At 47.7% G+C, this 12,873-nt stretch overlaps 1 protein-coding gene across 3 annotated transcripts in view; it reads right to left on the minus strand.

Moving 5' to 3' along the window:
* MED12 (mediator complex subunit 12) overlaps window positions 1–12,532 on the minus strand; it is a 34,761-nt gene extending 22,229 nt beyond the window's left edge. For all 3 annotated transcript variants that reach the window (XM_042824879.1, XM_042824878.1, XM_042824877.1), the window contains exons 1-15: window positions 12,425–12,532; window positions 12,214–12,318; window positions 11,159–11,350; window positions 9,315–9,474; window positions 7,856–8,031; window positions 7,475–7,585; window positions 6,545–6,799; window positions 4,271–4,417; window positions 3,882–3,981; window positions 3,305–3,441; window positions 2,520–2,651; window positions 2,005–2,131; window positions 1,192–1,421; window positions 673–753; window positions 256–429 (exon numbers count right to left, since the gene is read on the minus strand). In XM_042824879.1, the coding sequence (XP_042680813.1) occupies window positions 256–429; window positions 673–753; window positions 1,192–1,421; window positions 2,005–2,131; window positions 2,520–2,651; window positions 3,305–3,441; window positions 3,882–3,981; window positions 4,271–4,417; window positions 6,545–6,799; window positions 7,475–7,585; window positions 7,856–8,031; window positions 9,315–9,474; window positions 11,159–11,350; window positions 12,214–12,318; window positions 12,425–12,523 (2,226 nt within the window). In that variant the 5' untranslated portion in view covers window positions 12,524–12,532. The remainder of the gene's footprint in view (window positions 1–255; window positions 430–672; window positions 754–1,191; window positions 1,422–2,004; window positions 2,132–2,519; window positions 2,652–3,304; window positions 3,442–3,881; window positions 3,982–4,270; window positions 4,418–6,544; window positions 6,800–7,474; window positions 7,586–7,855; window positions 8,032–9,314; window positions 9,475–11,158; window positions 11,351–12,213; window positions 12,319–12,424) is intronic.
* Between the last annotated feature and the right edge of the window lie 341 nt (window positions 12,533–12,873).

A 12,873-nucleotide genomic window follows, 5' to 3' on the forward strand; every position in this document is an offset into this window, starting at 1 on the left:
AAGCAAAGAGAAAGCTTCATCTCAGAAGTTGCTCTGGGAGTTAGCAAAGAGATGCCTTAAGTAGATCACTCTCCTGCAGCAATGCAGAAAAGCACGACTGCACTCCTCACCCACCCAGTAATGGAACAGAAAGATACCAGGCTCAACTCTGCTCTGTTAGGTTCATGCTTGCAGTAGTGCTGCAGGGAAACACAGCAGCCTGGTAATCAGAGCACAGGGCAGCAGCAGGAAAAGGGTTACAAGCAGGTCTCATACCTGAGGAATAGGAAAGTGTGTTGCATACTGGATGTGTCGAGGCTGGTCATACAAAGATGCTAGCATTCCTTCTGCAGACTTGTCCTTCAGCAGAGGCTTTGCTTCCTTTTCAGGATCTGGTTTCTCAGGGGAAGGGCTGGCTTTAGATTCACAATGCATTGGAGGAGAAAACATCTAGGAAGGTGGAAGAACAACAAAGCAGCTAGGGAACACGGTCATGCCATAATTAAGACAGGCGAAAGAGGCCATGAAGATCTTATCACAGTGTCAGCTACCTCACAAGTCAGGCACTTCCAGCATACAGGCTCTACAGTAGAGAAGGAGCACCCACACGGAAGTGAGGCACGTGCTGTCCTGGTGCCAGCACAACATACTGATCTACTTTCTGAGCAGCAGGCAGAAAAAGCAAGCACATACCGAAAAATCTGTCTTCTCCATGTCATCAAAGATCGTGCTGGAATTGTGGTCAATGTCCATGGGCTCAGAAAGACCCGTGTCCTGAGAACAAACAGAGCAGCTTTACATCTCAGTAATATACCAGGAAACAAAACAGGACTCATTTATTCAGCAACCCCATCTCCATGTTGGACAGTGACAGCAGTTTGCCGACAAGGATGGTGCCTGGCAAAAGGAACTCAGTCGGAATCACAGATGCTACAAACACCTGACAACAGAGACAGGCCTTGCACAGCACTTGATATGCTGCTCAGAGTAAGATTTCCCTATCTACCCCGTTACATTCTGCAAGACCTTTCCACCCACTCAGACCATAAGCCTCTAACTGAAGCGCTAAGGAAATAGCTTGGGGAAATGAAAAACATGAGTCACTGGTACACCTTCCAGAAAGTAATAGCAAGGAGTTCTGCAAAGCTGCTAAGAGTGGAGAAGCAGAACAAGAGGAAGCACACAGGAGAGCTGTAGATCTTGCCTTCTCACCTCTAGCTTGATCCCACTGTTTCCTTCTGCCTCCTTCCTGTCGTGCTCCTCAGCAGGGTCATCAAAGGGTGAGGGAGGACGAGGTCCGTGAGCATCCATGGCAAGATCACCCCGGGAGATGAGCGTGCACATGTAGATGTTGTGAGAGAAGACATCATGTCGGATTAGCTCACAGAATAGCAGCACCAGGTTAAAAAACTCCACCTTCTCATTCTCCTTCCCAGGATCAGCTGAAAGGAGAGCAAAGACAGGCAGTGCTATCAGAGCTCTTCTGTAACAGCAGGAGCAGCAGCAGCCACCACACCTATGTTCACAGAGGTGTTTCTAGAGATCTCGACCTGCTAAGTGACTGAACCAGAACCAGAAAGCCCACCTTCAACAGGAGGCAAATAAATAAGGGAAAACCTCTCCATTTAGAGATATAGGACTATAAACTGATCCTTGGGTATACAAACACACAGTCCACCACATCATTCAGAATTGTATCCCGCCCCCCTTAATTAATCTGTTTGTAATAATTACACTCAGAGGTTACTTCAAAGCTTTGTCACTTACAGGTCAGAAATTTCCATGTAGTTCTCAGCCCAAATTAACTCTAAATTGGTCTATGCTCATTTATTCTTGGTCAACGCTCTGTTGACAGAGGGGCTTCTGCACTATCTTCCTCTCCAAAGCATGCTCTGGATTGCAAGGAACCCAGAGAGATAATATGGGTACATCCAGGACTTACATACAGAAAAATAGCATGTTAGTTCAGAATTGGCAGAAGAGGGAAAGCTAGAAATGATGAGGTTAAAAATTCTTGTGACATACTTAGCATAGGAGCTTGAGTGTCAAGGAACTGCATAAGAACATCCTGGAAGACAGGGGCACTGGCTGCTGAGAGGGAGCCTGATGAGATGGAGCCTTTCTCATCCACAACTTCAGAGTCCCCACATCTCTGTAGAAACAGACAGAAGCACCAATCACTGTCCCTGAAGAGAAACTCAATGTCCATAAACTCAGGAAAAGAAGCCTGAGGAGATCATTCCTAGCTTGCACTTATGGGAAAGCTATCACACAGGTTTTCTGTAAGCTACTTTATAGTCTCCAAGCATGCAGCTACTTGTGCACCACAAGCTCCTAACTGTCTTCAGAAGCATCCAAAAAAATGGAACACAGAGAGCAAAACTTATGACCTGCTTTGGGTTAGATGGAGCAAACGCCACAATTAACAGCACAAGCATTAAAAGGTTGATCAGCCTTTGCTTTTCATGTTGCAACACACTGAAGGTAGGTACCAGCTGCTCTGCTTTATTGCAGTTGGCCTTCTAAGAACAAGGATTTACCTCAGCCTCTATCTCTGCTTGACGCTTCTCCAGGAGCTTGGCCACAACCATTGCCCTGTGGCGTCCAGAGCGTTTATAGCTGACAGCCCATTCACACAGCAAGGCCACCACTGCATCGTCATCTGGGGAGATCTGGGGAGATGGGAGAACTACTGTGAGAAGGAGAGTCAGAAAGAAAAGGTGGGCAGCCCCAAGGCCTTAGGCTGGCTGGCACAGAGAGCCCAGCTTTTGGTAGAGCACAGCTCGAAGTCTGGTACATCCCTGCCTTCCTAGCAGGGGCAAAGATGTCAAGGCAGAGCCTTCCTGCTTTGTCTCTGACTCCACTTTGCAGCATAGGGGAAGCCACATTCTTTGGCAATCCTGCAGGCTGGCTTTGCTTCAGAAAACCAGTTTTTTCAGCAGCATATCTACAAAGTGAATCTTAGGCACACAGTGAAACACAGTTTGTCAAGAGCATTATATCGAATATGCAAACCACCAGCTCACTTCCAGGAATCGGTGCAGTGAAACAACATAAATAGGTCGCTCTCTTCCATCAGCTGTGTGGACTGTCTCAGACTCATGCACATTTGTTAGCATGCACTTGGACTAGACAGCCCCACACTGTCACCTTAGTACCTCCCCAACTTAAGGCTGCACAAAATTGTTTTCAACAGGTAATGCATCTCTTGGCCACAGGCCATCCCTAGTCAGCTCTCAACAGATGCAGGACAGTGACTATGAAATATAACAACAAGAACACAGCCAATTCTGAGACAGGGCCCAGCAGCAAAGTGCCAAGGTACCTCATGACTGTCCTTGGTTGGACCCAACCCAAATATTCTGTTATACAAGGAATCCAAAGAGTTGCTGAAGTCAGATCTTTCAAAGCTGTGACTGTCCAGAACTTCTAACGTGTGCAAGACACGGCCAATAGTGAAACCTGGAAGGGAAAAGAGAAAAAAAATATTCATGTTTCCCAATTGCTACAAGAGACTCTTCAGTAAAACAGTTTGAGAGCTCGCTGCTCAGGAGATTGCCTAAAAAAAGCTGTACCAGTCAGGAAAGGAGCTATCTAGCTTAGTATCATGTCTCTCAGAGGCCAACAGCAGATGTTAGGGGAAAGCATCAGAACGTGGCATGCATAACAAACTACAATCCTCTGGTACAAATTCCCAGCTTCCAGTAACAGATACTCCTGCTATGCTCAGAAACTGACCCACACAAGATTCTGCACTGACAACGATCTGTTTGGTTCTTTTCATGGCTGACATTGAAAACCAATGCCAGCACATGAGAAAAACAAAGAAAATAATCAGACAGGAAGCTTATAAGGATAACCCATAGAACAGGGGAGAAAAACTTTAACCTACAGCAAGTTACCTGCTGTGGTTTCCTGGCACTTGTCAAAGGACCAACGAACCTCCACAGCCTGGCCACGTTCTTTTATCTGCTGCTCAATCTCACGGAGCTTTGCACGAACCTAGAAGCACCAGACTTGTGTAAACATTCAAGACGACATCTTACAAGCCCTGTGTAGAAAGTTACCATAAAACAAAGAAGGCAACAGTAGCTCTACTTGAGGTTAGATTGTGCCCAGCTTCCAAGGACAGCATCTTGCTTACAGTAGAACGGGAGCAGTTAATTCCCTGGGAGTGCAACAGCACCTCTGGTTGTGCTCATCACATAAAAAGGAAAAGAAAACCCCAAAGGAGCCACAACACAGCTGTTATCCTGAGCCACCAGATCTCCCTTTTCTGAAAACTGCTCACCTGCTGTGTAAAGGCTGAATTCCCTCCTGGCATGGGCAAGTTGGATGGGGCAATGGGCAGGTGGTCCAAGGGAGAGCCAGTCTTTATCCTGCTGTCAGTCAATGAGTAATGCCACACAAGGGCACTTGGGCAACACAGAATTATACTCTGCAACAAACAGACAATTTAGTATCACTGAGCAAATCAAGGGTAAAACTCTCAGAGTTAAATTACTCTCTGCAGAATCACATCCTTATCCTATCTCCCAGGTATCCATCACGTTGCATTTACTATCTTTTCTGTTTTTATTAGGTTTTTTTTTCTGGTGGTGGTGATTTGCAGCTTTGAATGAAAAACTCTTCAAGTTAAAGATTGAGAACAGAAAGGAAAAGACTAATATTTATGCTGTATTTAATGCTTAAGAAGCCAGAGTGCAGCTCCAGGTTATTCAAAAGCATCAACTCCTCACTGCAGATCCCTCTGCTGCTCCTGAACAGATTAATTTCTTACAATTCACGCTGTCAACACACAGGCCAACTCTCCTGGCCCAAGAGCAGCATTTCCATTGCTGACTTACAATCCTCACCAAGCACCAATGTGAGAAGAAAACTGAGTCAACAGACCTAAATTCATTAGACTGCATTATTTAACAATTACGATTCTGACTGTAGTAACAATACTCATGGACATGCTTTCATTCTTTCATGATCTTGTACAGACACCCACACAGATGAAACTTCATTGAATGATTTTTAGGATACAGCCCTAAAGCTTCTGGCTCATGAGGAGCCAGGCATTCAGATGAACAATGAAGGCTGCTACAAAGCAAAGAATCCATCAACTTTCCGAGACATCTGAGCAGAAGGGAATATTTACACATTTATATATTTATCTTGTGTATATTTATGTATACACTGTTAGAAATGCACCGTTTCCAGCTTGACTGTACCCAGCTCCAGCTTCTAGCTATTAGATTTTATTCTCCCTTAGCTTCATTTACTATCTGCAGAAAGTCTGTAGATCTTTCCTCAGATAAGCTCGTGATACCTAGTAAATATAATCCAAGCATAATTAATTGGAAATTGAACTTCTTAAGCAGGTTCTGTACAGACTTTAAATCAGCCAAATCTCTGAGGTGCACACATACTCACATGTTTTCCCTACAGTGAGCTTCCAAACACAGGACTTTTATATTCAAAAAGCAACGTTTTACCATACAGAAACTAGAACAGTAACGTTTTAAATTGGAAGTGACTAAGAAAGGCTTAGCAGGAATACAAAGGGGTTATTTATAACCCACGCCTTGCTCTCTACACTCTTACAGAAGGAATCTTACTTCCAGTCAGCTAGGAATTTTCTTTCTATCCTCTTTGTGAGCTGGCTGGCTGCTTCTTGATCCTGTCAGGGCTCCCTGAGCTCAGTTTTTCTGTTGAGCTGCAGGTTCCCAAGCTCTGTGCTCTCTTTCTTTCCATCTCCTGCTCCATCCTGCACTCTTTGGAAGCTTCTCTGCTTTAACATGCTCCTTTGCTCCCCTGGAAGGGGACAATCTCCAGTGCTTGCACAGGGATCCACCTGACCACGCAACTCCCCTCAAAGGAGAAAAACACAAACATGAACAACTACACTGAACAGAACTCACCTATCTCCCCCTGACACAAAGCACACCCTTACACAATAGTATTTGCCTTTCAAACATAACTGTCGCTGAGACTTCAGAACCTTGCCCTTGTAGCGTGAGGCAAGGCTTAATTCCAAGTATAAAGACCAGGAATTCAGAGCCATGCCTTTTTGTAGTCAGCTGTCACACTTCTGAGAGCGTGGTCCGGCTCAACAGTTCAAGTTTTTCCATATAGAAAGGTGGGAGAGTTGGTCTTTTGGCTTGTTTTTTTTTGGTTTGTTTTGGTTGACATTTTTGGTTTTGATGGTTTTAAGATAAAATTGCCAAGTGCTGCTCTTCGCTTCTGGCACAACTTCATTTCCTAGCTGACAACTTGTTAATGGCACACACAGCAATAGGAAAAACACCCTTTTCTCTCTTACTCTCTTTTGGGCAAAGCAGTCCCAGCCATTTGAGGCACATGTAAACTGTCAGTCAAGGACATCGCTGCTGCACTGAAGTCTGCTGCTAACACTCTGTAACACATCAGCAAATACCTGCCCTTTGATAGTTCACAGTTTGAAGCTTCCACACTCAGGGATTTCCTGTTTCTGGCTGTAATGATTTCCTCCTGTGATGGCATACAATATGAACTGTTCCTGCTGACCTTGATGTCATCAACTGCTACTCAGACCTACCTGGAGGATGCAGCTGAGCCCATAAACCACTGGTCGGTGCTGGGGACACAGCAGTAAGTCACTGAAAGGGCTGGGAGGAGGATTCCCTGTAGCAGGCTGAGGGGTGGGAGTTGAAGGAAGAGCATTCCCTGTCTGCGTGGACAGGATGTGGGGTGGGTGCCCACCAGCACCATCCAGCTGCATAGCAAGCCTGCGGGTGCAGAAGTAGGCCAGACGTCTGGACAGGTAGGCAGACTGCACAAACTCTCCAGAGTACTGCAGGAAAGAGCAAGGTAAGAAAGTGCTCATTACAAGCAACACAGGAGAAATCCTTGACCCTCCCAGAATCATAGAATGGCCAGGGTTGGAAGGGACCTCAAGGATCATGAAGCTCCAACCTCCCCATTTAATACTAGAACAGGCTGCCCAGGCTCCATCCAACCTGGCCTTGAACACCTCTAGAGCTGGGGCATCCACAGCCTCTCTGGGCAGCTGTTCCAGCACCTCACCACTCTCATAGTAAAGAACTTCCCCCTGACATCCAACCTCAATCTTCCCTCCCTCAACTTAAAACCATTTCCCCTCGTCCTGCTACGGAATCACAGAATGGCCAGGGTTGGAAGGGACCTCAAGGATCATGAATCAAACCCTCCCAAAACTGACCCTCCCAAAATCATATATGGTGCAGTACTGCTTTGTAGTGGTGCCAGGAGTCCAACTATCACAGGTATGACGTGGGCAGGGATTACCAGGCTTAATGAAGGGAAACAGAGTGCAGGAGGAAAAAAAAACAACAGAAAAAAAAAAAAGCAGGATTAAAAAGAAGTCCTTGCACTAGCTAAGAAGGACACTGCCTAGTATTCACATACAAAACAGCTTATTGACCCTTGCTCAGGAGGGTTCTGACAACAGGCAGACCAGGGCTCTCCTGAAGCGCTGCGCGTTTCTCACCCGCAGCAGCAGGGGCAGGAGCATCTTCAGAAATTCATCCTCTCCTGATCGTATCTTCTCAAAGCACTCAAGCACCCACGTCAGGAATTCATGCCGGTCCAGCATGCCATCCTGCTCAGAGACAGAGCAAACAGACAACAGATGAGCCCACACTCACCAAGGTATCACGCAGTGGCAGCAGCCGCTTGCCTACCGATACCAGAAATAACTCCAGAGATTTGCACATTCTGGTATTGCTCTCGTTCTACTGCTGAGCTCTAAACAACATTAACCCATGAAGGTCTATTCACAGAAAGAGAACTTTCTGGAAAAATGAATCCCTGTGCACGTGCTGCCCCGTCCTTTCTGCTCACACACGCAGCCCCCTCCACAGCCCCTCACCTGGAACATGAACATTGCTAGTTTCTCATTGTAGTCCCACTGCTTCAGAGCTTGTTCCACCTCCTGGGGCATTGGCCCAGCTGGTGACCCACAGCTTTGCCCTGGGAGCTGTCTGTAAAACTCAGCGATTTTCTGCAGCTGCTCCGACAGGTATTTGGTGATGATCTGTGTCCATTCTGGAGAAATGAAATGGGTCAGCAATGAGTGCAGTAGTAAACAGAAGGAAAAGAAGCAAGGAACAGGGCTGGAGTCCAGAGAGGTTCCTCTCGTATGGAAACAGTGAAAGACAAAGAGAAAGCATCACATGCTATCCTTGCTCCTGGACAGGGGGCAACAGTGACAAAGGGGCAACCACAGAGCAAGGAATGCAAGAAAGAAGATCTGAGTTTGGGAGGTGGGGTAAGAATTCACTTTGAGCAAGAAAAGATGTGAAGACCCACTTCAAGCATCAGTTATTGAGAATCAGCAAGCAGACAAGAGATGCTTTCCAGGACAGAGCAGCGTTAGGCCAGACTGTGTGAGCATCCTCAGCCACCTGCCAGACAGCAGAAACACTTCAGCTCTGACTCATTTTTAACCTATTTCAGATACAAGTACAAACCTATAATCACCTTTTTTTTTTTTTTTTTTTTAAATATTAAGTATTTTTACCAAAACCTAAATGTGTAAGAGAGAAACTTGGTGCACAAAATGACAGCGTGATTAGAATCTTCCACAACAGTGCAGATGATAAAAACAAGACAAAATATACAACAACTTGAAACAAAGAAGACTTAAAGGGTCAGCAGCTGGACAAACCAACAGGACAATGAAAGGAATCAATATATCCAACAAAGCAACCAGCATTCGAGCAGCCCATGTAATTTCTATACCAAAGATAAGCAAGGAAGAAAATGATAATCCAGTTGCTAATACTGCTTTTCAGGGGAGTTTGGGCAGGTACAGAGTGACAGCCTAAGAACCAGAAAGCAGGGGAGCCCTCCTACACTGCAGCAATCTGGAGCAGCACAGAATGCAAATGATATTAGGTGTGGGACCCAACAGTGCTTGATGATACTGGAAATGCAAACAGGGGATAATATACTGTCATCTGTTGGGAAATGTAACTCACCTACCTGAGAAGATAATCAATTGTAGTTAAGTGATAACATTTGCAGTCTTTGTAGGGTAAGAAAAGAGGTCATGCAGCAAAGGAGCACAGCAGAACTGAACGGGGAGTTTAGAGAAGGAATGGGGAGGAGGAAGAAGTAGGCATTAAGGAAGCGTTTCTTGCTGCCAAAACTTATTTTTCAACAGAGTACTTCCCCAGCTGAGCTCTGTTTTAGACAGTTTTGCACATTAAAACACCAGGATTTACCAGCAGGAAATGAACTGATGTTGATTTCCAGGTTACCTGCTACCGTTCAAGAGCAGGAAACACCTGGAATGGACAAATGGACAGAGCTCACACAGTGCTCACCGATGAAGGGATCGATGACGTGCCTCTTCTTCACCTTGGTTTCTGTGATGGCAGCATAATAGGCACAAGTCATTTTGATGAGCCAGGCTGCTCTCATTACTGGAACAGTGTATTTTGCCAAGTAGCCAAAGACCTCCTCCTTCTTGCTAAAGATGGGTACCTGCATCAGAACAAAGAGGGGGAAATCACAACCACGGATGTGGACAGAATCCACTCCAGTTCGACCCCACACGCTGCAGGGATTGCCATCTGTGCAGGGGAAAAACACACCGTGCTGCTCTGCATCTTGAGGGAATTCACCTTTGGTCAGAAAGCAACAGCACGAGAGCAGCATTTCAGTATACACAAAGCCAAAGCGAAACGAAAGAAGACAGAAAACGTAATTCCATCACTAAATCCTTGCTGTGAATCTTGCAAACAGCTTTGAGGATCTCCTCCAGAGATGATGTAAACAACTACAAAAGGGACAGGGTAGGGACTGAGTCAGAAGCACAAGCATCTGCTGTATGAGGATAGATTGAAGAGAAGACTCTTCGTTTTGTAAACAAAATGGAATGGTTACGAAAGGCTTGTAATATCACAACTGGCCAACAGAAGACTGTGAGCAACAGGGAATCAAACAGCACAGTAGGAAGGAGTTCAGTAACCCAAGATTGAAAATTCAGGATTTTGGAGAATGTCAATGAAATCATCAAGCTGTGGATTTACAGAGCAGGAACTGACAACACGTCACAGAAAGAAGCCCAGCAGTGGAGCTTGCTTTCGTGGGATGCTATGGAGAGCAGAGGCACGAGTGTGTTCAGAGATCTGAGATGCAATCAGAGAGCACAGACACACTGGGTAGACATTTCCAGTTCCCTAGACTACCAACTGTTGCATTGCTAACTCTGTGTTTCTTACATTCTTCCCAATTATTCTCCGCTGCCTCAAAGTCACAGACTGCTCAGCTACCAGCTGCAGCTGTTTTGTGCCTACATCCATCAAAACCAAAGGAGCGCAGTGCAGGAAGCTGGGAGAGAGCTCCAAAGTCTTACATTTTCACAATGACCTCAGGATATCGACAGCCAACATACAAAGAAAGATTTAAGTTAAGTTTATTAAGAAACAGACTGTGGGGAAATGCAGTGATTTCATTTTCCCAAGGCTGACTCAGAATTCAGGCAGGCTGCAGCTGCTACACTGTGTGCTCTGCCACTGTTTTGCAACGGCAGATTATGCTTTTCCACAGCACAAAGTGGAATCTTAGGCTCATGTTTATAGGCTCACCCTGAAAGACAGTCAGCTCTCCTCGTTGTCAGGCCCTAGAAAATGGCAGAGCAGGACCCTTCTTCTCCTTTTTACAGAATTCAGGGCAGCCAAGGCAATACCTAGCCCCAGGTCCCACTGACCAGGAACACTTTGTGGTCTGCTCTCAGCCAGGCTGACACACAAACTCCTCTCAGCTTAAAAACAGAAACAAAAAGCACTGCAACAGAAATCTGGGAAGTCAGAAATCTGACTATTTCCAGTAATTCTTACTATGATTGCTCAGAACTTGGAAACCCCTTCTCACCTAAACAACAGACCAAAGGCAACAGCAGCTCTTCTGAAATATAGGTCACAGCTTTAAGGTGAACGGGTCACACCACACAAGCCAGGAGACAAAGCTGAACCCAACCTCCAAATAACAAAGGACCAGTTCTTTGAGTGAGACCACAAGCAGTGCTGCACACACCCTGGGGATGCTCTTTAAGCAGAACACTTTGAGAGGTTTAGAAGAACTCTTCCAAATAACCATCAAATACTGCAACAGCAAGCACAGAGCCAGTGCTCTGCCCTCACAAGCAGCCTCTCCTGCAACGTACCTTCTTGGCAAGGTGAGTGAGGGGCTTTGTTCCAGCCAGATCTGTGAACCAGTTGTTTATGGCACTCTGTGAACGTGCTGTCACCAGCCAGAAGTTGTCCTTCTGATTCACCTGGGGTTTTCTTCTTCCTGTGTCAGGCAGCGTATTGCACCGCAGCTTTTCTGCAATAATACTGCTGAAATTTGAACTGATCTGGAGCAAGAAAGGGGAAAAAAAAAAAAGAAAAAAAAAAGATAAATTGTATTTTGTAGCTCAATGATCTTCTCAACGTGCTTAAGATTCCACCCGTGCTTCCAACCAGAAGCCTCATTAGTTACAAAGTTCTGGAACACAAAACAGCCGTTAATAATTTCCTTTGTTGTAATGAGAAGAATGCTTCACAGAATCATCAAGGCTGGAAAAGATCTCTCAGATCCCCGAGGCCAACCCCAACCCACCCCATCATGCCCATCCCCACGTCCCTCAGGGCCACATGCCCACTGTAATGGAGCACTTCCAGGGACAGTGACCCCACCAGGCTCTGGGCAGCCGTGCTGTGACCACTGCTCTCTTTTGCAGAAGGAACTTCCCCTAATATCTGTCCTTGCTAGCTGACAGAGAAACAGCACCCAGGTCAGAGAAAGGCAGGTAAGAGCTGCAAAGCCTTTTTTTCCCACTTGTTAGCAGACAGTTACTGCAAGAAATGCTGGATGCCAAGGCTGTCAGGACCAAGACAGGCGTGTGACATTTCCCACCGTCACAGCTGCTGCCCCAAAGCAAGAGGCCACGGCAGCAGCTCAGCAGGATCAGCTCCCCAGCACCCCCTGTAAGGCAGGCGGGGCAATTTTCGGGATTTCGGGAGCACGGAGCAGAAGGCCGTTATGTAACCCCCCCCTTTTCCTCCCCCGATGTCTCAGGAACCCTCACATCTCCTCTCCCACGGCAACGACGCCAACAAACCCGGCCTGAAGAAGTTTGTTGCCGCCGCTCCCGCAGCGCCGTGTCGCGGGGCAGCTCACAGAGCTCCGGGCCGCTCCGAGCCCCGCTCCAGCACAGCCCCGGGGACTCGCTCTCACCTTGGCCGGGTTGAAATTGACGTTCTTGGCGCTGCCGTGCTCGTCCCCGGAGACGGCGGGCTGGTTGTTGAAGCCCTGCTTCACGTTCAGGGCCGTCAGCTCATCCTGCGGGGGAAGGGATGAAGGGCGGTCAGCGCTGACACGGCCCGGCCCCGACCCCCGGCCCGGCCCCGAGGGGCTGCCCCGCCTCGCGGCCTCCCCCCCCCCGCACCTCCTTCTGCTTGGGGTCCTGCGGGTACACGTCGGGCGGGCCGAGGCGCGGGCGTTTGAGCGGACGGTGCTCGTAGCTGAGGACGCCGAAGGCCGCCATACCGGGCGGGCAGGGCCGGCCGGGCCGCGACAAGGAACGCCGGGCCGCCCGACGATGCGCCTGCGCCGCCCGACGGAAGGCGGAAAGAAGCGAGCGCTGCCGGAGAGTCCCGAAGCCGTGACGAGGAAAGGCGAAGAATGCCGAAAGGAAGAACGCGAGCCCGCGCCGAACGGAGGACGGAAAGGGACGAAGATGGCCGAGATGCCCCCGGCGCCCCCTGGCGGAAATGAGGGGACCACGTGATCGCGTTCCGACCCCGTTCCTTTCCCTAGGCGGGCGGTGACCCCGGGCTCCGAATGCCCCCAAACGCACCGCGGCCCTCCCGGCAGTGTCCCCTCCCTTCAGTGCCC

The sequence above is a fragment of the Centrocercus urophasianus genome, unplaced genomic scaffold (assembly GCF_019232065.1).
Source record: "Centrocercus urophasianus isolate 14NV4802_14NV808 unplaced genomic scaffold, USGS_Curo_1.0 seq_24, whole genome shotgun sequence".
Classification (NCBI taxonomy): domain Eukaryota; kingdom Metazoa; phylum Chordata; class Aves; order Galliformes; family Phasianidae; genus Centrocercus; species Centrocercus urophasianus.